We start from the raw sequence: 24,936 nt of genomic DNA on the forward strand, positions 1-24,936 counted from the left end.
CAACCTGTAGAGAGGGCTCTGGGGATGGAGGCAAGACAGCCCAGGGGATGGGCGGCCCCCCGTCTGGTGGGAGAGAGCTGGCCCTGGGGGGGACAGGACACACGTGCGCACACACACACAGTGGATGTCTGGGGCAGGGCGAGGGGGCCTAGCTGGCTCCGGGTCCTCCAGAGGAAAGGGGCTGGGGTTACGAGGGAGGACAGAAGGCAGCTGAGAGCACAGGGAGGCTGGGCACTCACTTGTCCCCCAAACGTCCGCTGAGCACCTCCTGAGTGCCAGGCCCTGGGTGAGGCACTGGGAAGGGAGCCAGAGCTCCCCGCTGGGGCCACCAGAGGCAGGCCAGGAGAGCCGGCCCCTGGCCAGAGGTTCCTGAGGGGCCAGGGACGCAGAGCCTGGAGGGGAGCGGCCCGGGCAGCCGACTGGTCCAGGGCTTCAGAGGCTGGGGTGACCCCAGTGCTGGTGAGGGCGGGTCAGGGGTGGGTGGCAGGGGCTTCCGTGGAGAGGGGGCACTGGATGTGTGGGGACCCCTCCACACTGGATAAGCCCAACTAACGCTGGATTTGCCTTGCAGCTGAGCACAGCCTAACCGCGCCCCTTCCTCCCCCAGGTGCCGCCCGTCCGCCGGGCACCAGGCAGGTGCAGAGCTCCCGGCTCCTGGTGGGCCCGGGGTGGGCTGAGCAGAAAAGCTGAGCCTCGGGCTTGCCCCCAGTGGGGGGAGCGTGGGAGCATGTCTGTGCCCCACCTGCTGTCCCGCCCAGTCTGTGTCCCCTGCCCCACCACCTCTCTGCCTCTGTCTCCCCCGCCCTGGCGCTCTCTGAGGCCTAGGTGCATCCACCTGTCTGCCCTTCTGTCGTTCCGTGTCTGGCTCTGCCACCCTCTCTCTGTGTTTGCTTCTTCTGGGTTGTGAGGGCTTGGGGGAGCTTAGTTGGACTTGGGGAGGCCAGCACGCAGGGGAGGGGGTTCAGCCTGTTCTCTCGGCTGGGGGGCCCAGGCCCTGGGAGATGCTGAACCCCGTCCCCTTGGGCCCCTGGCTATAGCAGGAGGGCAGCAGGCAGGGTGGGAGGGGACCCGAGTGGCTCCTTCACCCCACCACTCCCTGGTGCCCCCCGAGCCAGAGCCCACCTCCCAGCTGGGGCTCCCCCCTCCCTGCCCCTCTGCACCGAGGGTGCCCCTCCCACCTGAGGGGTCTGTCTGATGCCTGCCTGTCCCCCCCCGCCCACCCGGTGTCTCTCTTTGTCTCTTCCCTCCGTGTGGCCCCCTCCCCCCACTGTCTCCCTGGCAGCCCCCCCTCGCCCCACTTTACCCCAGAGGAAGGGACTTGGGGGCGGGGGCCGAACTGATGCTACTACGGAAGGGGTTGTGGGGAAACAGGAGCGAGGAAGGAGAGGAAAAAGGGGGCGTGTTGCCAGAAAAGAAACGAAAGCAATTTAATCTCTTTTTTTTTTTCTCTTTTTTTTCTTGCACATTTTTTTTTTCAATTTGTTTTCTCTCTCTCTTCCGATGCTTAAAGTAGAAGTGGAGCAGAAAGGTAAACGCACTGTTACCAATGCTAACCCCTAACTCACACTTTGTTCTACTGTGCCATACTTATGTCACCCGCCCTCCCCTCCCGGCCCCTTCTTCTCCCCCCAACCCCCACTTGGTCCAGTCGATGTCCCCCACCCCGGGGTGTCCTCCCCGGTGGGGCCAGCCCTAGTGCGGCCCCGGCATCTGCACCCTCCAGACATCCACGGAAGCTCCTCTCTGAGCTCGGGCAGGAATTTCTCTCTCTCTCTCTACCCGCCCCCCTCCCGCCCCCTTTCTCTCTGACTCCCTGTCTTTTCTCTCTCTCCCTGTCCCTCCTTCCTGGTCCCTGCCCTTGCAGGGGACCCGGTCTTCTCTCATACTTCTTTTGCCTCCTTCAGGAGAAGTGTGTAAGCATCTAGGGCGGGTGGGGAGGGAGGGACTCCGGGTGAGCTGTCTCTCTCTCACTCTCTCTCTCTCTTTCTCTTCCTCCTCCCTCTGCACCTTTTATAACTTGTTTCTGGTTCAAGGGAGGCGGGATGGAGGGGACACCTTTGTTTTCCTTTTGGGGAGCAGATTTCTCCTATCTCTCGGGCTCCTGGTGGCTTAAGTTCCTTCTGGTTTGGCGTTTCCAAGGCCCAGAGCTGTTTTGGAGCACGGAGCACCAGTCCCCCGCCCCACCCCCCCCAACCCCAACCCCCATTCCTGGCCAGTGGGGGGGCCCGGCCCTGGGGAGGGATGTCAGCTGTCCCCAGCCCTGGGAGGGGGCAGCCTGCCCAAAAAAAAAAAAAAAAAAAAAAAATGAGGGGGTGGGGGCGGGCCTCACGGTGGCGGGAGGAGGGGTGGGGGAGCGGTTTTTCTCTGTTTCTTTCACACTTGCAAAGCTGCAGTCAGGGTTTCTTCTGGGCTGTTGTGGTTAGAGGACCAGGGCGGGGCGGGGGAGGGGCACAGTCTGGGGACTTCCACAAACACCGTAATTTCTTGCAGAGAGCTCTGTAGTAGCTGGGCTGTCCGTTACTGGGGGAGGGGGCGCTTGCTGCAGCTGAGGGGCTCCCAGGGTGGGATGTCGGGGTGGCTGTCCCCTCCCCAGAAGGCTCAGGAAATTGGCAGATCTGAGGCCGCAGCAGGGGCCGGGGCTGGATGACATGGCCTTTCTGGATCCCTTTTTGCCTTGAAATTACGGTGGTCTGTGGAGCATCCCTTGTGAGGGAGGTGGGGCGGGGTCCCTCTGAGCTGCTCCCCTCCCCGTCCTACCCCCATCCCCATCTCAGAGAGGCCTGGGCCACCAGCCCAAGGTCTGCCCCTCACTGCACCCCTGCACTGCCCCTCTCTCTCCCTCCCAGCACCAGCCACTCTTCTTGCAGGCCCGTGTTGGTGGTTTGGATGCGGCAGCTTTGGAGCTTTTCTCTTCGAGGAGGGGCAGGGCGGGAGGGGGCGGCAGGGAGGGAAGAGGAGGTGTTGGGAGCTTGGTGCTGGGGAGGGGTCCTTGCTGTCCAAGGCCCCAGGCAGACTCTTCCTCATCTTCTCCCTCTTCTCCCCGGGGTGACCTCTAACCACGTCTTTCCTTCCCCAACACCCTCTGACCAGCTCAGGCTCTGAGACCTCCTACTGTCCCCTTCACACACAGACACATCCCCTCAGACGCCACACACCTGGCATGGGGGCTCCGGCTTGGGCAGAGGGGAGACCCGGGGCACAGAAGGACAGGGCAGAAGCCGGCATGCCAGACGGAGGGAGCTGGTTAACCCCTCAGTGCACCGGGGACAGGGAGATGGCCGGGTCCTGGGGCCATGCCAGGATCATCTGGCTCCCCTTCCCCTACCAAAATGGGACATGCTTCTGGCTGCTTTGTGCCTGGGGCGGCCGGGCTGTCCCTGGTGCTGTAAGGGGAGGACTGCATACCCCCCCACCCCCAGGCCTGCTGGAAGTGGGAATGAGGAGAGGCTCCTGCCCAAGCCCCTCTTGCCACCGGGGCTGCTGCCCAAGCCGGTGCTAGGTCCCAGCACTCCCTGTCCCCCTCGGGGCCAGCTGCTTTGGTGACAGGCCAAGCAGGAGCAGAGAATTCACTGCAACCCCCCACCCCAACCCTGAGCCCTCGCCCAGCCTGTCTGTGGGTTCTGCCAGCAGGGAGGTGAGAGGGAGGCCCCGCCATCCTGGACGGAGGGCGCTGGACATCAGCACTGTGGGAGGCGGTGGGGGGCCTGGCCACACTGACCCCACCGGATCAGTAAGGGGAGGCTAGGAGTAGGTGGCGCTGGGACGTGACTGGGCAAGGGTGGGCAGGCCAGCGGCGGCCAACGAGATGCAGTTGAGGTTTTCCTCCTTTTCAGGGAATGGGGGGGTGGGGCGGGGCCCCCCACCTTTCTGACATCAGCGCTGCCTTGGTCCCTCCTCCCGAGCCGGGGATGGTCGCAGGTAAATCTGGGTCCGGGACAGGGGAGGTGGGGGGCCTGGCTGGGGCGGGCTGGGTCTTTATCCTAGCACCTGGTTCCCTCCCTTGCCCCCTCCAAGCTGGACCTGGGACTGCCCCCCTGAGGGACCCTCAGTCGGGCCTGGGCCTTGGAGTGAATTCTCTGCTCACCCCTCTCTCCTCCACCAGCACTAACCCTTTCTTCCCAGGTGGTCTGCAGCGAGCCTCCCCGGGAGCCGGACCTCACCGAGGGCCCCCCCCCTTGTCTCTCTTCCCTCTGCGCAGCTCTCCTGTCCCTCCCCTACTTTCCTGGGAGTCCTGTCCCTCTCCATGTCCCCACCCCCCACCCCCTGTGCACCAGTGTCAGTGTCTGCTGCTGAGCCAGACCCCATGAGAGACCCTGCCGGCTGGGGGCAGGGCTGGGCGCCCTCAGGGAGGGGCTGGACTCTTCTGTTCCCTGTCCTAGCCTGGGAGCTGCCTCTGCTATTGACTTTGTGGGTACCGGGTGGAGGGGCGTACAGATACATCAGGAACCCGGGGAGAGAGTTGACGCCCCTATGCCTCCCCTCCCTGGAATAGGGGGCGCTCCTGACACCCACAATGGGTACGGAAACATCACTCTACCTTGCAATTTTTGCAGGAGGAAGAAAGTGGAGTTACATATACATGTGTATATATATATATATATCTGTCCCGGTGTGGTTGGTGAAGGATGGGACCCTGGACCCCTAGCTCTTGCCTAGGGGGCCGAGAGGAGGGAGAAGGGGCCAGGTGCTGAGTCCCTGGACATCAAAGCCAGAAGTGACTGCAGTGGGGAGAATCTTTGCACACAGCCCCGCTTAAATCACACCAGACCATCTCGGGAGGTCTCTTACCAAACCCCTTCTCCCCAGCCTGTGGGGTCTCTACCAGCCAGGGAAGGGGAAGGGCACCACTTCCCACCCACTAACCCCGCTCTTAATGGCCTCCAGGGTTCACATCTCCAGGGAGAGGGGCAGCTGGGCTGGGCAGGGGAGGGGGGGGTCCCAGCCCGGAAACCCCCTTCCCAATCACCAGCCCTACCAAGCAACCATGACTGCAGCAGCAGGAGGGGGCGACCTGGCTCCCCCCGGCAGCATGACCGACTTGTCTCTCTCCCCTGTCTCTCTGACCCCTTCTCTGCCTCTGCCCCCCCCATCTCCTCCCCACCCGCCCGCCCTTTCCAGTCTTCGTGTGCCCGGGGACCCTGCAGAAGGTGCTGGAGCCCACCTCCACGCACGAGTCGGAGCACCAGTCTGGCGCGTGGTGCAAGGACCCGCTGCAGGCGGGCGACCGCATCTACGTGATGCCCTGGATCCCCTACCGCACGGACACGCTGACCGAGTATGCGTCGTGGGAGGACTACGTGGCGGCGCGCCACACCACCACCTACCGCCTGCCCAACCGCGTGGACGGCACGGGCTTCGTGGTCTACGACGGCGCCGTCTTCTACAACAAGGAGCGCACGCGCAACATCGTCAAGTACGACCTGCGGACGCGCATCAAGAGCGGGGAGACGGTCATCAACACGGCCAACTACCACGACACGTCGCCCTACCGCTGGGGGGGCAAGACCGACATCGACCTGGCGGTGGACGAGAACGGGCTGTGGGTCATCTACGCCACCGAGGGCAACAACGGGCGGCTGGTGGTGAGCCAGCTCAACCCCTACACGCTGCGCTTCGAGGGCACATGGGAGACGGGCTACGACAAGCGCTCGGCCTCCAACGCCTTCATGGTGTGCGGGGTGCTCTACGTGCTGCGCTCCGTCTACGTGGACGACGACAGCGAGGCGGCCGGCAACCGCGTGGACTACGCCTTCAACACCAACGCCAACCGCGAGGAGCCCGTGAGCCTGGCCTTCCCCAACCCCTACCAGTTCATCTCCTCCGTGGACTACAACCCTCGCGACAACCAGCTCTACGTCTGGAACAACTACTTTGTGGTGCGCTATAGCCTGGAGTTCGGGCCGCCCGACCCCAGCGCTGGTGAGGACGGCTCTCTTCCAGGCCTGGGGACCTGCTTGCATTTGTCCCTCCACGCCTGTCCCCCTGGGTCCCAGGGTGGGGGTCCCTCTTGGGGAGCTCTTGGAGATCTGGAGGTGGGTTTGGGTGTGAGCCCAGGAGGTAAAAGGAAGTCACAGTGTGTGACAGATGTTCCAAGCGCTTCAACTTATCTCATCCTCAGAGTTTATGAGACGAGAATCCTTATTGTCCCCATGTTACAAACGCAGACACTGCGGTCCTGGGTGGGTAGGGCATTAGCTTATTTGGAGATTGGAACCCAGGACTTGGCTCCTAACCCCTGAACTGCACTGCCACTTGTTGGGGCTCGGACACCTTTAGTCCTTGGGTCCACCAAGATCTTGGTGGAAGCCCAACATCCATAAAACCGGAAACCCTGTGCTACTGCCGTTGCCTGGGGTGAGGGCCCCTCCGCAGGGTCATTTCGCCGCTCTCTGCAGCCTCGGGTCCCCACAGCTGCTGCCACGACATTTCATTTGCAAAAGGGGGAAACCGAGGCCTCCAGAGGGAAGGGGCATAGCTAGGTTACAGAGACCAGAGTGAGCCAGAACGAGGTGGGAGGTGGCGGTGTTCAGGAGCCACCCGCTCCTGCTCTCTGCACTGCTCTCAGACCTCAGGGAACATGCCAGTGGATTTTTACCACCTTTTGATACTTTCTGTGGTCCCGTGGGTATGAGGGACTTCTGTGGGCACAGAGGCCAGGAGAGATCGGTCCCCACACCCAGGGTGCCCAGGACACTTTCCCCTTCAGCGGGCTAGGTGGCAGGGCCCTGAGCACAGGCGTGACCCTGTCTCATATCCCCTTTCCGTTCCAGGCCCAGCCACTTCCCCGCCCCTCAGCACGACCACCACAGCCCGGCCCACGCCCCTCACCAGCACAGCCTCGCCCGCAGCCACCACCCCGCTCCGCCGGGCACCCCTCACCACGCACCCAGTGGGTGCCATCAACCAGCTTGGACCCGACCTGCCTCCAGCCACAGCCCCAGCCCCCAGCACCCGGCGGCCTCCAGCCCCCAATCTGCACGTGTCCCCTGAGCTCTTCTGCGAGCCCCGAGAGGTGCGGCGGGTCCAGTGGCCGGCCACCCAGCAGGGCATGCTGGTGGAGAGGCCCTGCCCCAAGGGCACTCGAGGTGAGTGCAGAGGCTGTGGCCGTCTCTGCCATGGCTGGCCAGGGGAGGAACGGGGACATGCTCCGTGAGCAGCTTAGCACAGGTGGCCTTCCCCGCTGGAGCGGGGGCTTTCCGAGGGCAGGGGTCATGCCCAGTGCCCAGCAGGGCTCTCGGCACAGTGGCTTGGGCAGTCCCCAGGCCACCTGCATTGCCAAGCACCTGCAAGGGAATCCATGTGAGGTGACATGGCTCCTGGGCTCAGGCTGACGTGGGACAGCCCCGGGAGCAGCCACTTGCAGGACGGATGAACAGCTGCCGGGGCCCAGTGTTCTAGAGTCCGAGGGGAGGGTCAGAAGAGGCTTCTTGGAGCCAGGGGGGCTTCCGATGGGCCTTGCTGGAAGGTTCTAATGCTGGTAGTCAAAGACAGGGAGCCAAGAGGGAGAGCTCAGGAGCAGTGAGGGGTGGCTTTTGTCACCTCAGAGAGAAACCTCTCTTGACTGTCTGGCCTGCTTCATGTCTGTTTCTCCGTGTCCCCCTCACCTCTCTTTTCGCCCACGTGTCCCCTGCTCTCTGTCGTGCCCTTTCCCCCTGCATTGGCCCATCCTCCTCTCCTCCCCTCTGGCTCCTTTGTCTGTCCCTGTCCGTCTGTCCCTGCAGGAATTGCCTCCTTCCAGTGTCTACCAGCCCTAGGGCTCTGGAACCCCCGGGGCCCCGACCTCAGCAACTGCACCTCCCCCTGGGTCAACCAGGTGGCCCAGAAGGTACCGGCCACCGCAGCCCCCTGCAGGCAGGCACACTCGCGGGGGCCCAGGGCCCAGCAGGGGTAGTGGAGCAGTGGGGAGATCCACAGGGACTGGCAGGTCTGGAAGGCAGGACTGTGGGGTCCCCTTCCTGGCCTGCAGAGGGAGCAGGGACAGGTCGGGGGGCAGACAGGGAGAAGGGGAAGCGGAGAGAGCGACGGCAGGGGCCACACAGGGATGGGAAAGAGGGAACATCGGGGAGAGCAGGACGGTCCCTGACAGACCCGGGGTCCCCCCTTCCTTCCCCGACCTCACGCAGATCAAGAGCGGGGAGAATGCAGCCAACATCGCCAGCGAGCTGGCCCGCCACACCCGCGGCTCCATCTACGCGGGGGACGTGTCCTCCTCTGTGAAGCTGCTGGAGCAGCTGCTGGACATCCTGGACGCCCAGCTGCAGGCCCTGCGGCCCATCGAGCGGGAGTCGGCCGGGAAGAACTACAACAAGGTGGGCCCGGCCGCGGGGCTCCTGCCTGAAGGGACTCGGGAAGTATCCGACCTGGTACCTCGGAACCAGGCTGCCAGCCCCATGGTGGCACTTTGTCAGAGGCAGGACTCCGGGGGCTGCTGGGTCTTGCTCCTGTGCTGCCCTGGGTGGTCCTGGGGGTTGTGGACCCCCGAGGAATGTCTCTTGCTGGTGGCCTAGCCCTGGGGCGGGGGTGGACACAGAAGAGCGAGCTCTCCAGGGCCCAGATGTGAGAGCACTGGGGTCAGGGGAGCCGTGCCCGGAGGCCCAGCCTAACCACCTGCGTGACTGTCCTTTGTCCCCAGATGCACAAACGGGAGAGGACCTGCAAAGATTATATCAAGGTGAGACCCAGAGGGTCCCCAGCGTAAGGACCATGGGCTCCAGCTGACCGAGAGGAACGGGGGCTGGGGGCTGGGAGGATACTGCGGGGACTCATGGTACTGTCCCCGCGCCCGTGCAGGCGGTGGTAGAGACAGTGGACAATTTGCTCCGGCCAGAGGCTCTTGAGTCCTGGAAGGACATGAATGCCACCGAGCAGGTGCACACAGCCACCATGCTCCTGGACGTCCTGGAGGAGGGCGCCTTCCTGCTGGCCGACAACGTCAGGGAGCCCGCCCGCTTCCTGGCCGCCAAGGAGAACGTGGGTGAGTGCTGCAGTCACCCCAGGGCAAGGTCAGGCGTGAACCTTGAACCGTGGGGGGGCCAGGTCTGGAGACCGCGGGGGATGCCTGGTCCCCCCTGGCCCTCGATCTTGGGCCTCTTGCCACAGGGGCTCGTTCTGCAGCCTGAGCCCTGGATGGGGTACAGACCTCAACTCCATGTGCCTCGCCATCTCCTGTCCCCACAGTCCTGGAGGTCACAGTCCTGAACACGGAGGGCCAGGTGCAGGAGCTGGTGTTCCCCCAGGAGGAGTACCCGAGGAAGAACTCCATCCAGCTGTCCGCCAAAACCATCAAGCAGAACAGCCGCAATGGTCAGTGTCCGCGGCGGAGCATCAGGTGCCGCCCGGCCCCGTGCCGGCGTCTCTGCTCCACTCAGAGAGGGCGGCGGTCCTGAACTTCTATCAGGTGGTATCCGTCAAGCTAATGTCAAGTTTTAGGGCATTCCTGGGTGCCCTGGTGCCCTGCAGACCCTAGGGTGGGCCTGCTGTTTGCAGAGTGGGCCCAGGGCCTCACAGCTCAGACAGGATTGTGTCATTTGAGACAAAGGCTCAGAGAAGTTAGAGATTTGCCAAACGTCCCAGCCCCTATGTGTCATGGCCCACTGCCCTGCTGTTTAGAACCGCCTGCAGCTCAGCAGTGGTCTCACAGGAAGGGCTCCTCAAGCCCCGCTCACCTGGAGTATGGCCTGGCTTCGAAGGCCCCAGTGGCCGGCATGGCTGGGGGCTGTGGATCTGGCAGAGCGGGGAAGCCAGGGGCCTGGAAAGAGGAACATCGGCTGGGGACTGCGGGCACGTCCAACTGTGCCTGTCTTCCCCAGGGGTGGTCAAAGTTGTCTTCATCCTCTACAACAACCTGGGCCTCTTCCTGTCCACGGAGAATGCCACGGTGAAGCTGGCAGGCGAAGCTGGCGCGGGTGGCCAGGGGGGCGCCTCCCTGGTGGTGAACTCACAGGTCATCGCGGCGTCCATTAACAAGGAGTCCAGTCGCGTCTTCCTCATGGACCCTGTCATCTTCACCGTGGCCCACCTGGAGGTGAGCCGAGCCGTCCCCCTCCCTCCCTGGGGGTCCCAGCGTACTCTGTCCCCAGGCTGTGCATCTCCCCCACCCCCACTGCATGTATGTTTACCTGCAGAGCAAATACGGCCTTCCCCACTTTGGTAGCTTGAACTGTTTGTCCCCAAAGATCTCAGACTGTCACGTGGAGCCCCGAACCCCAGGCACTTCTCTTAACACTTGTCACATCCCCGTCTCTGGGTGTGGGGGTGCTGGAATGGGACTCCCCAGTTCTGACGCCCTGGCCACCACCATACAACAGGACAAGAATCACTTCAATGCCAACTGCTCCTTCTGGAACTACTCGGAACGTTCCATGCTGGGCTACTGGTCGACCCAGGGCTGCCGCCTGGTGGAGTCCAACAAGACCCACACCACGTGTGCCTGCAGCCACCTCACCAACTTCGCGGTGCTCATGGCTCACCGCGAGATCGTAAGCTGGCCGTGTGCTCTGCATGGCGCCCTAGAGAGAGCATGGGCGGTGCCGGGGAAAGGCCAGCCTCGTGGGCATGGAGACCCCGGTCTTGCCTGGGGTGTGAGGCCAGCCATGCGTCTGGTCCTCTCTGACCCTCTCTGGTCATGGTCCCACCTTCTCCCAAGGCCCCCTGGAGAAGGAAGCAAGTTGGCGTCACCTCTGTCGTCTCTCCCACAGCCTTTCAGAGCATGAGGAAGTGAGCACGCCGCCTGCAGAGGGGTGGGGGCCAGCAAGGGGGCCGGGTGGGCAGCCCCAGAGGTCCCCCATGCCTGCAGCTGGCACCTGGCCGAGCCCTGAGTGCAAAGCCAGAGGCCTGAGCGTGCCCCTGCCTCCTGTCCCCAGTACCAGGGCCGTATCAATGAGCTGCTGCTGTCCGTCATCACCTGGGTGGGCATCGTGATCTCGCTGGTCTGCCTGGCCATCTGCATCTCCACCTTCTGCTTCCTGCGGGGCCTGCAGACCGACCGCAACACCATCCACAAGAACCTGTGCATCAACCTCTTCCTGGCCGAGCTGCTCTTCCTGGTCGGGATCGACAAGACTCAGTATGAGGTGGGCTGGGGCTCGGGGGCCGGTGACTGCCCGGCACCACCCAGGGACACGGGGAGAAGCAAGGGGGTGCTGCTGGGGCGGCCTCTGACCTGTGGTGCTCCCCGCAGATCGCCTGCCCCATCTTCGCGGGCTTGCTGCACTACTTCTTCCTGGCCGCCTTCTCCTGGCTGTGCCTGGAGGGCGTGCACCTCTACCTGCTGCTGGTGGAGGTGTTCGAGAGCGAGTACTCCCGCACCAAGTACTACTACCTGGGCGGCTACTGCTTCCCCGCCCTGGTTGTGGGCATTGCGGCCGCCATCGACTACCGCAGCTATGGCACCGAGAAGGCGTGAGTGTCGCTCCTCGGCCCACCCCGACCTCTTCCTCCTCTCCTTCTGCCTGGCTCCCTGCTCGGTGGCACCCCGTGGGCCGGGACCCCTGGGGCACTGGCCTCCCTCCCTATGTCTGATCCCCAAGGCTGCAGCCTGCAGAGGCCCCGGCCCCCCGGGGTGGGCAGGAAGGGCCCTCGGCGTCCGTCTACCTCTGCCCCGTTTGCTTTGCAGCTGTTGGCTCCGAGTGGATAATTATTTCATCTGGAGTTTCATCGGGCCTGTCTCTTTCGTTATTGTGGTAAGTTGAAGGCGGCAGCCCTAGCACGGCGTGCCCTCCCTCCATCCCAGCTGGCCTTGACCGTAAACCGCCCATACACACACACTCCCTGAGCCCTGGGTGGCGCTGGCTTCAAAACCACCTGGGAACTGAGCCGCCAGTTAAGGGGACAAGAGCAGGCTGGGCTGTGGAGCCCCAGCGCTGAGGGCCGCTGGTCCGGGAGATGTGGTTCGAGCCCCTGCTGTGTGTCAGGGCCTGGGCCCCGTCCTCCCAGCAGCAAGGAGGGACACCGCAGCCAGACATGCCAGTCACTAAGCGCAGCACAGCGGGCACCCTGGGGGCAGGGACAGGGCACTCCCAGCAGGGAGGCCCTGCAGAGAGGGGACTGAAGCTGAGACTCAGAACTCACTGAAGGAGGTGGGGGACTGTCAGCCCAGCCCCTCCGCCTTGTCCCACCCCCCAGGTGAACCTGGTGTTCCTCATGGTGACCCTGCACAAGATGATCCGAAGCTCATCTGTGCTCAAGCCTGACTCCAGCCGTCTGGACAACATTAAGTGAGCCGCGTCCCTGTCCCCTGCCCTGTCCCTGCCCCCTGCCCCATGGCCCCCACGCCCACTTCTCCCAGGGGGTCCTAAAAAATGATGCTCTTGTTTCTGGTGTCACACAGTGTGATTTGAAGCATCAAGATGGGTGTTTTGTTGTACTCGTCATGTGCCTACTGAATGGGCATTAGAAAGCATGTCATTAGCACATCCATCCTGTGGTTTTGGGGGCACAGCTGCATAGGGTTTAGGCGAAATTCAAAAGGTGAGTCCATTTAGGGGTGACTTAGGAGAAACAGGCACCAAAATGTAGGCTAAGTGGTCTGGAAATGATGACGCTGGCAGGGGAATGACTGATGTTGGCAAAACCCCAACCCCTGACCCGGTGTCCTCCCCTGAGCCCCAGGCTGGGTCTTTGCAGACGGCGCCCAGCGCCGCGCCGAGGCCCCCTCACTCCATACAGAGACACACAGCAGGGCTGCGGGGGGGGGGCTGGGGGGGGCTGGGCTGAGGCCGTCTCCTCCGGTTCGTGCTCTGACATTCCTGTCCCCCACCCCAGATCCTGGGCCTTGGGGGCCATTGCGCTGCTCTTCCTGCTGGGTCTCACCTGGGCCTTTGGGCTCCTCTTCATCAACAAGGAGTCCGTGGTCATGGCCTATCTCTTTACCACCTTCAACGCCTTCCAGGGGGTCTTCATCTTTGTCTTTCACTGCGCCTTACAAAAGAAGGTAAGGTTGGGGCTGGGGCCCGGGCCACAAGCCTCCCTCGGAGACACTTCTGGGCTGGCAGCCTGCAGGACTGAGAGTGGGGCAGATCTGGTGACGGGGCGCCCTCACCACGATGGGGGCCACCCATCAGGCCTATCGCTGGCGGGGGCGGAATTCGGGGAAGGCTTAAGGCAGGGGTTGGCAAGGGCGGCCATCACAAGCATTCTGGTTGTGAGGTGGGGGGACCACAGCCCTGCTCTGCTCGAACTATCCTTGGACACACAGTCAAAGGCAATATCCTGGCACGGCCCCCACCTCACACAGTGACAGCAACGTCCTTACGAGGGCACCCAGGCCCACACAGTCTGACCCAGGCCTCTTGGCTCCCCACCCCCCCGCCCCCGAATCTATTTAAAGTCACCCGCTCCCTTCCCACCCCCATTAGCACTGGCTGACCCCATTCCCAGCCACCGTTTCTCCCAGCACCTAACTCCAGCGGGCAGCCATGGAGCACGTTTGTATTTCGATCTGTGTTCTGCTGGGATCTGAGCTCTGAGAGGTCAGGGTTCGTGTCTGGTCTGCGCGGTCCCCCAGGCCTAGGCATAGCGGCCGCTCGCTACGGTTCTGCCGAGTTTGTGAATGAGTGAAACTGTCGGTAGGGGCAGGGACGGGGATGGGCGAGTGGGAAGAAAGCTACCCTGAGCTGTAGGCTGCTGGAGGACAGGTGACTGAGGTTTCTGTGGCCTACCAGTTGCCGAAGTGGGTGGCGGGGGGAGCTCCATCTCTGGATTCCCGAGGCTGCGCTCTTCTGACCCGCCCTGTGGGCGGCTGGATCCCACGGCGGCCGGCATCCTGGCCAGCTGTCTGTCCTCCTCGCCCCCAGGTGCACAAGGAGTACAGCAAGTGCCTGCGTCACTCGTACTGCTGCATCCGCTCCCCGCCCGGGGGCACTCACGGCTCCCTCAAGACCTCAGCCATGAGGAGCAACACCCGCTACTACACGGGGACCCAGGTACGGGGCCGGGGGGAGGGGTCCCTGGGGCCAAGTGCTAGGGTCGGGAACTCGAGGGGCAGGGGAGTGCTTGTCCTGGGTCTCAGAAAGGTCCCAGGCGGAGGGTGGGCAGCCCGAGGACCCCCTCACATCTGGGCTGCGTCCCCAGAGCCGAATCCGGAGGATGTGGAACGACACTGTGAGGAAACAGACGGAGTCCTCCTTCATGGCAGGCGACATCAACAGTACCCCCACCCTGAACCGAGGTGAGACGTGTCCCTCTGCCTCTGGCTCCAGTTCCTCAAGGCTCCCGGACCCGTGTCCCTGGGCTGCCTGGTGACCTCTGATCCCTTGGGCAGGTACCATGGGGAACCACCTGCTGACCAACCCTGTGCTGCAGCCCCGCGGGGGCACCAGCCCCTACAACACCCTCATCGCCGAGTCAGTGGGCTTCAATCCCTCCTCGCCCCCCGTCTTCAACTCCCCAGGTGAGAGCACTCTGGGAAGAGGGGGCCCGGTGCCGGGAGAAAGCTGTGTCCCAGGTCGGGCGACGTGGGCTCCGCATCCATGGGGTCTCCACTTCAGGCATTCTCGTGCCCCCTGAGCTGGAGCCCGGACCCGGCACTCTGAGCTCACTCTCACCCTCTCTTTTCTCTCCTGGCATCACCTGCAGGGAGCTACCGGGAACCCAGTAAGTGTGCCTCTGTCCTGGTAACGTTGCCAAGGCTGGGAGAGGAACAAGATAACGGTCTTCTCAGATGGCCTCACTTAGGGACACGTGGGCTGCCCTGCTGAGATTTTAAACACCCAACTGGGGGGTGGGAGGGGCAGTGTCGGGGACCCTGGGGGGACTGGTCCTCACGGGCCCCTTCCTGCCCTGCAGAGCACCCCCTAGGAGGCCGGGAAGCCTGCGGCATGGACACCCTGCCCCTCAACGGCAACTTCAACAACAGCTACTCCCTGCGAAGTGGGGATTTCCCTCCGGGGGACGGGGCCCCCGAGCCGCCCCGAGGCCGGAACCTGGCGGACGCTGCCGCCTTTGAGAAGATGATCATCTCCGAGCTGGTGCACAACAACCTGCGGGGGAGCAGCAGCGGGGCCAAGGGCCCTCCGCCGCCTGAGCCGCCCGTGCCGCCCGTGCCAGGGGGTGGTGATGAGGAAGAGGCGGGAGGGCCCGGGGGTGCTGACCGGGCGGAGATTGAACTTCTCTATAAGGCCCTGGAGGAGCCTCTGCTGCTGCCCCGGGCCCAGTCGGTGCTGTACCAGAGCGATCTGGACGAGTCCGAGAGCTGCACGGCAGAGGACGGCGCCACCAGCCGGCCCCTCTCCTCCCCTCCAGGCCGGGACTCCCTCTATGCCAGCGGGGCCAACCTGCGGGACTCGCCCTCCTACCCGGACAGCAGCCCCGAGGGGCCTAGCGAGCCCCTGCCCCCACCCCCGCCTGCACCCCCTGGACCCCCTGAAATCTACTACACCTCGCGCCCACCAGCCCTGGTGGCCCGGAACCCCCTGCAGGGCTACTACCAGGTGCGGAGGCCTAGCCACGAGGGCTACCTGGCAGCCCCGGGCCTCGAGGGGCCAGGGCCCGATGGGGACGGGCAGATGCAGCTGGTCACCAGTCTCTGAGGGGACCTCACGGACCAGGGGCTGGTGGCCCAGGCCAGGGAGGGAACCCTGGGCAGGGCTCTGGTGGGAGAGGGAGACTGATGGGGGCAGTGACTGGTGAGCCACTCTCTCCAGGTGTCCCGTGGCCACGGGCCCTGCAGTCCCCGCGGGGGGCTCTGACCTGGGGGCTGAGGTGCCAGGTTCACAGACAGGGTTTCCCACCAGCCACACGCACCAGCTCTATTTGGGGGAGGGGCAGTGAGGAGGAGCCCGGAGGTCCCCAGGGGAGTGAGGAGGGAGAAACTGAAGGGTGCAGCCCGCCCCTCCCACCCCTAAAGGGAAGTGAGGGCGTTGTTTCTCTGCGCGGGGAGGGGCAGCTTCTGAGGTTGCCGAAGGCCCCCCCATGCTGGATTGAACCTGTCAGCTGCTCCTCTCCCTGCAGCCAGAAATGCTGGCAGCTGCACCGCAGGGAGCAGTACTACAGGACGGACATACAGACAGGTTCCGCCTGCGCTAAGTTCCCTGCTCCCTGGAGACTGGGGGAAAAGCCCCAGGGTGCAGGGATGGGCAGCTGTGGCTGGTGGTTGAAAGGTTGAACTTTCTCTGAAGCTCCTTCCCCCTTGCTCTTGGTCCCTGCCGCCCACGCAAGCCTGCCCCTCCGCTCTCCAAGAGTGCACCCAATGACCCCCTCCCTTGGGGCGACTCCTGATGAAGCACAACTCCCCGCAGGGCCCCCAGCCCACAGGGGTGGCCATATTTGGGCAGTTCCCAGTCCTGTGGGCTTGGCTATCTGGGGAGCAGATTTTGGGTCTGGTTCTTCCTGGGGAGTGGGTCCTGGGCTTGGATCTTTCCCTAGGGGGCCCTCTTACCCCTTCCTCTCTCCTCCTCTCCCATTGCTGTAAATATTTCAACGAAATGGAAAAGGAAAAAAAAAAGACAAAAAAAAAAAAACACAAAAAACAACAAAAGAAAAATCTCATCACTTGAAGCCACCGGGAGCCGCTCCCGGGCCAGCCCGGGCTTTCTCCGGAGCAGAGCGGCGCTGCCCGCCCCGGCAGCCAGGACTTCTCCGTGTACGAGTGAGCCCCAGCCCCAGCCCCGGCCGGGTGGGCGGGCCGCCAGAGCAGCTTTTTACACTCCAGAGACAGAAAACAAAATCTAGATGCAACAGCGAAACAAAGAACCCGACTCCTTCCCGGGACCTGTTTCTGTCCCCTCCTTCCCCCGGTATCATCAGCCCTCCTGGGGCGTGTACCTCACTGCCTGCCCCAGGACCTGAGGCCTGTCTCCCCTCCCCTCCCCACCGGCCCAGGGGAGACACCCTCACACCCAAAGATGCTTTTGCCAAGGTGGCTGCGCTATCCCTTTGAGTTCCTGCTTCTTGTATATTGCTTCTGGGACTCCGGGCGGGGAGGAAGGGGCTGACTTCCCATCTAGAGAGGTTGGTGGGGGAAGGAAAACAGAAAGGCGCTGGAGCGGTGAAGGGCAGCAGGGCTTGATGGTGGGATGGCTGGTGGGTGGGGGTGGTGAGGTTGTCTACATCCCGGGGGAGGAGAGGGCAAAGGTGAGAGATCACCTTCCCTATCCTCCACTCCTGCAGGGGAGGCAAAGCCAGGTGCCAGGGCCTGGGGTCAGGACGCCTGTGTTCTGGGGACTGCACCCCAAACCCCCAGACGCTGGAAGCTCCAAGCTCAGAATGTCCCCTGAGTACCTCTGCCAGCCCCCTCCTCTCCAGCCTGTCAGCCCGGCCTTCCCAGTACCCCCTCACTGTCCACTCTGCGGGTAGCGTAGCCCCATCGCCACACTAGCCCAGCCCCTTCATTGCCATGTCCCCAGGGGTGGCCTGTCCACCTCTGCTCTGACCTCTCCCTGTCTCTTTTGCCCCTCCCTCTTTTCTCACAAGTGCCATGAGTTTTCAAACATCTTTGGGTCTCAGCCTGCTGCTGCCATGAACTTCGTTGGGTTGAGGGGGTGGGGCTCTAGGAAGGAACTGGGGGGGAGGGGACAGGTCGGTGGCTGGAGGGACCCTTTTTGCTGCTAGAAAGCCCCTCCCTTCTCCTGGGGAGCTGGGGCTGGCTTGTCCCCATCAATTAGGGGAGAAGGGGTCAGACCAAAGATGGTGGTTTGTCCCGTGTAAGGGAAGAGGTGTGGGGAAAAGGCAGGGTTGGGGTCCACCTCTGGCTTTTTCTGGTAGGAAGGTGTAATCCGCTCTACCAGAAGACCACGGGTGAAATCTAGATGGGGAGAAGCGAGGCTGAGGACAGTCTTGCCAGACAGCTCTGCGGAGGGCAGGAGACAGCTCCATGGTGTGGCGGGGCAGTGAGAAGTCTGTGAAGAGCAGGGCGGGTAGAGGAGCTGGCCCTGCCCAGCTACAGCCTGAGGCTGCCTCTGGCACCAGGAGGGCTGGGAGAGTTCCCCGGGGACTGAAGGGCACAGGGAGCCCTGCCTCCTCTGCCTGCGGCCCTCCTGTCTCTCCAGATGCAGACAATCACCGGGAGAGAGGGTGTAGTGGGCCCATTGGTGCCCATTCCAGCTGGAACCGCCAAGGTGGATTCCAAGGCCTCAGAGCTGTGTGGCAGGGCCCTCTGGCGGGGCTGGACACCACTGTGGTCCAGCATAAAGCCACCCCTGAGAACCCAGGTGTCCCCCTACCCAACCAGACCTGGTGCCTTGATGCCCCCACCCCAGCTGGGACGGTACAGAGAAGGGTCTTGGGTTTCCTCTCCTACTCCCTTCCTTGGGCTCCTGAACTCATTTGCTCCTGAATCTTGTTAATTCTTTTTCTCCAGACTTTATTTCTTCTGGGTTCCCCTTGCCTTCCCTTTCTCTCGAATCTTTCCCCGTGTCTTTCTCACCGTCTGTGTTCCTCTCTTCTCTCATCCTCGATTTCTCTGTCCATTCGGGCCTCCTTCCCCTCTCCCACCCCCCCCCCCCCCCCCCGTTCCTCCCTCGGTCCCCTTTTCGATATGCCAAACCAATTTTGGGTCGAGTGCATTTAACGAGAACAAAACAAAAAGGCTCATAACAACAAGAAAGTTTCAGAAAAAAACAAAAAGTTTAAAAAAAATTGTTGAGTCAAAAAGTCAATAAAGAAATTAAGATTTCTTGGAATGACGAGAGTGGCGTGACTCATTGGGGCGAGCAGGAGATGGGCGAGTAGATCTGCACAGGGGTGTCCCTAGAGGGCTCTAACTCAGAGCAATTTGCGTTTCAGGGATTAGAACCCTGGCGACTCACAGGGTCATTCACATTTATGGAGACCTTGGTATGTTCCTGGGCCTGAGCGTTTCACGTGAAGTTTCTCTTTGAATCCTCACAAAATGCTCCAGGGTAGAGGTTGCGATTAGAGCTCCATTTTACAGATAGGGAAACTGAGGCTTACAGCACCTCTATGCACACCCAGGTCTCTGGCTGGGCCACGGTGCCATGTTGTGTCTCAGAGAAGCCGTTTCTGGCTTGTCTGTACCCAGGCTGTATGAGAGCAGAGCTCAGGAAATTTACGCTGTGCATATCTGATTTCAGCTGCTGATTCTGGACTCCCACACGCTGCAGGAATGATGCACTTTTGAGCTTGACAACACGGTGGAATTGCATCATGTCTATTTCACATTTTCAAATTATTTAGGTCATTAAATATGAAATGTCCGATTTGGAATCAAAAGCGTAGTTTATTGTATCTCAAACAAGAAGCAGTACAATTAATCAAAGTATGTGCCTGAACTATCGACACAGTTTTGCCATCTCAACGCTAGCTTGTTTATGCCAGCGGCAAAGAAGCATGGAGAGCAAGTGGCGATGATATTGAGAAAGGCGTTTTCCACAGCTCGTTGAGAATTGAGTATTTTCCTTGCAAGGAGTGGTCCAAAGCCTGGAAGAAGTGGTAGTCAGTTGGTGCAAGGGCTGGTAAATACAGTGGGTGACAGAGACTTTCCAAGTCCAGCTGTTGTAGTCTAAGCAGCACTGTTTGTGTGACATGTGGTCCAGTGTGTCTTGCAAGAGGATTGTCTCCATTGACCAATCCTGGCTGTTTACTTGCAAGCATCCTCATCATTTCATCCAGCTGGTTGCAGTAGACATCTGCTGTAATCCAGGTTTCATGAAGCTGTAGTGGATAATACCAGCACCAGACCACCAAACAGACACCATTAACTGTTTTTGATGAATATTTGGTTTTGGACTGTGTTTCAGCACTTCATCTTTATCCAACCACTGCGCCAAACACTTGCAACTGTCAAAAAGAATCCATTTTTCATCACATGTAACAATATGGTGGAGAAATGGTTCGCCTTTATGTCGTGACAGTTCTGATGCTCATTTAATTCATGTGGAACCCATCTATCCAGCTTCTTTACCTTGCCCATTTGTTTCAAATAGTCCAATATTGTTGAAATAGAAACGTCAGACCTTGCTGCTAATTCAGGCAGAGAGTGAGATGGATTCACTTCCACGACAGCTTTCAGCTCATCATTATCCACCTTGGTCTCAGGTTGCCCACGTGGCTCATTTTCAAGATTAAAATCACCAGAATGGAACTTCACACACCATCGCTGTACTGTGCGTTCATTAACCACATCCTTCCCCAAAACTTCGTTGACGTTTCGAGCTGTCTGCGCTGCACTGGTTCCTCGACAGAACTCACATTCGAAAATAACACGAATTTTTGACTTATTCATGGTTTCACAAAAATTGCTCTAAAAAAATCTGCAAGATAATCATGAGCCAAAACATGCATTTGAAAGACTGAGGATGTACCTTCACAATAAACATAAAACAAGAAGTGTCAAAGTGAAATGTCAGAGATATCAGCTGTCAAACTTAGTACTTAAGTACTTCATACTTAATAAGCTAAATATGACAGAGAGAGAGAGGAAGGACTCCTCAAACACTGCAAGACTCTTTCTTCGTGCCCCTCTGCCTTAAACACCTGCGGCCAGGGCACCACACTCCCCCGGGTCTCCTCCCATCCCCCAGGAACCCCTTCCCAGGCTCCGGGGCTGGTTCCTCATCTCCTGACCTCCTCATATTGCAAGCCCAGGGGCTCAATCCTTGGACTTTTCTCTACCTGCTCTCGCTCCCTGGAGATACCACCCCAACTCACGGTTTTAAATACCACCCACACTCTGATGACTCCCGACCTAGCTCCCCAGCCTGAACTTCTACCTTGAGCTCCAGATTTATATGTTTTCACCTACCTACTCCACATCTCTCCCTGGGTGTCTGCTAGGATCTCAAACTTAACTTGTCCTAGACCGAGTTCCTGACATCCCCCTGCCCCCACGCCCACAGCTCCTCCCACGGGCTTCCCCACTTCAATTAATGGCGAGTCCATCTGTCCTTCCACTCAAGCTAGAAACCTTGCAGTTTGCCTTGAACTCATCTCCTTGTCTCACACCCCACATCTAGTTTGGCAGTAAATGCAATGGTGGCTCTAACTTCTAAATATCTAGAATTAATTACTTTGGTTCAAGCCACCAAGCCACCTCTGTCTCTCACCAGTGCCACTGCAACAGTCCCCTAATTCACTTCCTTGTTCCTCTTCAGGCTTAACGCAGAAACCAGAGTGATCTTGGTAAACACATTTTGTCCCTCCTCTGTCCAAAACTCTCTAATGGGCTGGGCGAGGTGGCTCATGCTTGTAATCCTATCACTCTGGGAGGCCAAGGCGAGAGGCAGGAGGATCGCTTTGAGGCCAGGAGTTCCAGACCAGCCTGAGCAAGAAAGAGCAAGACACCTGTCTCTAAAAATAGAAAAAATTAGCCCAGTGTGATGGTGTGTGCCTATAGCCCCAGCTACTCAGGAGGCTGAGGTGGGAGGATCGTTGGAGCCCAGGAGTGTGAGGTTGCAGTGAGCTATGATGACACCACTGCACTCTAGCCAGGTTGACAGAGCAAGACCGTGTCTCAACAAAAAGGAAGGAAGGAAGGAAGGAAGGAAGGAAGGAAGAAAACTCTCCAGTGAGTCCCTCCCTTACCCTGAGCAAAGGTCAAGATCAGCACACAGCCTACGAGGCCCTACAGCATCCAACCCCATCCTATGACTCTCCCCCCACTTCACTCCACTAGAGCCACACTGGGCTCCTCACTCCTCAAACATGCAGGGACCCTCTTGCCTGCCTCAGGGCCTTTGCACTGGCTGTTCTCGCTGCTGGCTCAAACCTCCTCCTCTGCCCCCATAGCCACAGGGCTCACTTATTTTCCTACACAGCTTACAGAAATCCCAGCTTCCCAGGCCACTCCAGAACCTCCTAACCCCAGCCTTGCTCCCTCTCCCACAGCACTCCCAGTCCCTGTTTTGCTTGTTTGTCATCTGCCTCCCCACTGAATATAACCTCCATGAAGAGGGTTTTGGTCTGGTTTTTCAGTGCTGTTCCCAGTGCCTAGCACAGCATCTGGCATACAGTGGGCGGTCACTGGGTGTGTATGAAAGGAATGAGAGCTGAACTGAGCCTAAGACCAAGATTGAGCATGAGAGGACAGTTAAGAATGATGACGGCCGGGCGCGGTGGCTCACGCCTGTAATCCTAGCACTCTGGGAGGCCGAGGCGGGTGGATCGCTCGAGGTCAGGAGTTCAAGACCAGCCTGAGCAAGAATGAGACTCCGTCTCTACTAAAAATAGAAAGAAATTATATGGACAACTAAAAATCTATATAGAAAAAATTAGCCAGGCATAGTGGCGCATGCCTGTAGTCCCAGCTACTCGAGAGGCTGAGGCAGGAGGATCGCTTAAGCCGAGGAGTCTGAGGTTGCTGTGAGCTAAGCTGACGCCACGGCACTCACTCTAGCCTGGGCAACAGAGTGAGACTCTGTCTCAACAACAAAAAAAAAGAATGATGAGAGCCTAGCCTGAGCAAGAGCGAGACCTCGTCTCTACTAAAAAAATAGAAAGAAATTAGCTGGACAACTAAAAATATATATATATAAAAATTAGCCAGGCATGGTGGCGCATGCCTGTAGTCCCAGCTACTCGGGAGGCTGAGGCAGGAGGATCACTTGAGCCCAGGAGTTTGAGGTTGCTGTGAGCGAGGCTGACGCCACGGCACTCTAGCCAGGGCAACAGAGTGAGACTCTGCCTCAAAAAAAAAAAAAAAAGAATGATGAGAGCTATATGAATCTTCCATTCCCCCAGCTGGTCTCATTTTCCACGTGTCTGTCATCGTGTGATGCTAAAGTTTCAATTCAGCATGGCCCCAAAAGCTAAGTCAATATTTTAGCTGGGGCCCAACTAAAGAAAGGCAATTTGTTACCACACTGGAGGATTAACTGATTCTATGGGACTGACTGAGAAATGCGCTATAGGCAAGAACAGGGACTTTTAATGGTCGTTCATTTTAACTACCTATGATCTGAACTCATGCTCTGGTTTTGAAGTCTAATCCGGTATAAAATGAGATTCTACAATATGGCCTGTTTTTCTGCCTTTGTGTCCTTTCCTGTCCCCTTCACTATTCACACAGTCTAAACCCACTGTGCCTGACAACCTATGACCCTCAGGCGGTTGGTTGTGGCACCTGTACGTGCCAGGACTAACATCTGCACGTGCCCAGGAACAATGCATTTATGCTGAGACTTATCATTTCAAAGCTCTCTCCTACGTTTGATCTCATTTAATTCTCCGAAGGTGTGTATCAGCATCCCTGTTTATCGGATGAGGACATTCACGTTGGTATAATTAAATGACTTACTCAGATAAGATTACTAAGCAGTTCAAAATGCCCCACGCCCTGTAGATGCTTATATATGCTGTCCAACTTAATCCTTGCAATGACCCGGTAAGGTAGGCGTGACACAGCCTCATTTTATAGCTGCACAAGCTGAAGCTCAGAAAGGTTAGAGAATGTCCCCACGTTGGCTCAGCTAGTAAGAGTCAGCTGAATCAAGGCCTCCATCTTGGTCTTCGGATTCCAAGGGCTACTAGAGCTGTCTGCAGCAGCGGCAGTTGCCCCCTCCCCATCAATGCCCAGCAACACTAGAGAGGGGGCCAATTCCGGCTCCCCACATCAGACATGCCTACTAACCACACCACACTGTCGTGGTCCCCACCTAGCTAGGACTAGGGCAGACCAGAGCAGACCCACGTGCTTCAAGCCGGAGGGAAGGCCTTAAATGCAAAGCAATGGAGGATCCGAGCTACACACTTCCCTCTTCAGGTCCCCAAGAAACTGAAAGCCCTGTGGCCTCTTTGCCCTTGAGGAAACCTGCTCTCTCCCACGAACTCTCACAATGGCCTGGAGGAGTCAGGCTGAGGCCAGTCCTCCAGCCCGACAACCACCACAGACTATTCCACTCCTCTCTTCCCCTTGCAAACATCAGGCTCGCAGGAAACAGCAACGAAGACAGAACCCTGCGGAGTTCTTCCTCCATTTCTCTCACTTCCTGTTTCACTGGGACTCTTCCTTGACCAAACCCCATGCAATGGCTAGTCTTCTCCAACTGTCCTGTCTGCCTGTCTTCCAGCACCTTCTGCCGGTGTCCAGGTGGTCCCCAGATTACAATACAGTATTTTTACGGCTCCTATTCTATGTTTAGATACACAAACACTTAGCATTGTGTGACGGCTGCATACAGGATTCGGCACAGTAACATGCTGTACAGGTTTGTAGTCCGGGAGCAGCAGGCCGTACCCTAGAGCTTAGGTGTGTGGCAGGCCATACCATCTAGGTTTGCATGAGTACACTCTGCGACAGTCACAGGACGAAATCGCCTGATACCGCATTTCTCGGAATGCGGCCCCACACTTAAGCGATGCCTTACTGTATATGCAAAGTGTATACATAGTAATATATAAAATTGTGTGTATGTGTATGTCTATATATGTTGATACATATATAAATATAAATTGTATACGTAACACGTAGAATGTAAAGCTACACACTAAAATAGTCATAGTTTATCAGTCGTGGGTAATTTTTACTTTCTCACAACTCTGTATTTTTAAAATTTTTTGCATTAAACATGTATGACTTTTGTAATATGAAAAAGTATTTGTATGTTCTGCTTTTTATGTAAGAACAAATGCCAAAAACGAACACTACAATGGGAAGCAGGAACAAGGTGGGGAACTCGCCTTATCCACGCCTGTTGGCACTGGAAGCGACAGGCCAATGGCAGAGACCTGGGAGTGGATGGAAACCTGCTCTGTGACAGAGGCAGCATTAAATTGCCAGGGAAAGGGCCGGGCGCGGTGGCTCATGCCTGTAATCCCAGCCCTCTGGGAGGCCTAGGTGGGTGGATCGTTTGAGCTCAGGAGTTCGAGACCAGCCTGAGAAAGAGCGAGACCTCGTCTCTACTAAAAATAGAAATTAGCTGGACAACTAAAAATATATATAAAAAAAATTAGCCAGGCATGGTGGTGCATACCTGTAGTCCCAGCTACTCAGGAGGCTGAGGCAGGAGGATCGCTTGGGCCCAGGAGTTTGAGGTTGCTGTGAGC

General features: G+C 59.2%; 1 protein-coding gene and 1 pseudogene across 1 annotated transcript in view; both read left to right on the top strand.

The window, feature by feature from the left end:
- Positions 1 to 16,887, top strand: part of ADGRL1 (adhesion G protein-coupled receptor L1) — a 42,649-nt gene extending 25,762 nt beyond the window's left edge. Inside the window, exons 5-24 of the mRNA XM_069477319.1 lie at positions 1,514 to 1,528; positions 5,119 to 5,919; positions 6,771 to 7,085; positions 7,722 to 7,825; positions 8,124 to 8,309; positions 8,633 to 8,671; positions 8,791 to 8,974; positions 9,178 to 9,303; positions 9,810 to 10,024; positions 10,308 to 10,478; positions 10,863 to 11,072; positions 11,180 to 11,400; positions 11,615 to 11,681; positions 12,124 to 12,215; positions 12,763 to 12,931; positions 13,794 to 13,922; positions 14,071 to 14,167; positions 14,261 to 14,389; positions 14,575 to 14,592; positions 14,785 to 16,887. Coding sequence (XP_069333420.1) covers positions 1,514 to 1,528; positions 5,119 to 5,919; positions 6,771 to 7,085; positions 7,722 to 7,825; positions 8,124 to 8,309; positions 8,633 to 8,671; positions 8,791 to 8,974; positions 9,178 to 9,303; positions 9,810 to 10,024; positions 10,308 to 10,478; positions 10,863 to 11,072; positions 11,180 to 11,400; positions 11,615 to 11,681; positions 12,124 to 12,215; positions 12,763 to 12,931; positions 13,794 to 13,922; positions 14,071 to 14,167; positions 14,261 to 14,389; positions 14,575 to 14,592; positions 14,785 to 15,527 — 4,031 coding nt within the window. The 3' untranslated portion in view covers positions 15,528 to 16,887. The remainder of the gene's footprint in view (positions 1 to 1,513; positions 1,529 to 5,118; positions 5,920 to 6,770; positions 7,086 to 7,721; positions 7,826 to 8,123; positions 8,310 to 8,632; positions 8,672 to 8,790; positions 8,975 to 9,177; positions 9,304 to 9,809; positions 10,025 to 10,307; positions 10,479 to 10,862; positions 11,073 to 11,179; positions 11,401 to 11,614; positions 11,682 to 12,123; positions 12,216 to 12,762; positions 12,932 to 13,793; positions 13,923 to 14,070; positions 14,168 to 14,260; positions 14,390 to 14,574; positions 14,593 to 14,784) is intronic.
- Positions 15,608 to 17,547, top strand: LOC138394694 (uncharacterized; annotated as a pseudogene).
- Positions 17,548 to 24,936: the final 7,389 nt, after the last annotated feature.

This window comes from Eulemur rufifrons, chromosome 2, assembly GCF_041146395.1.
Source record: "Eulemur rufifrons isolate Redbay chromosome 2, OSU_ERuf_1, whole genome shotgun sequence".
NCBI lineage: Eukaryota > Metazoa > Chordata > Mammalia > Primates > Lemuridae > Eulemur > Eulemur rufifrons.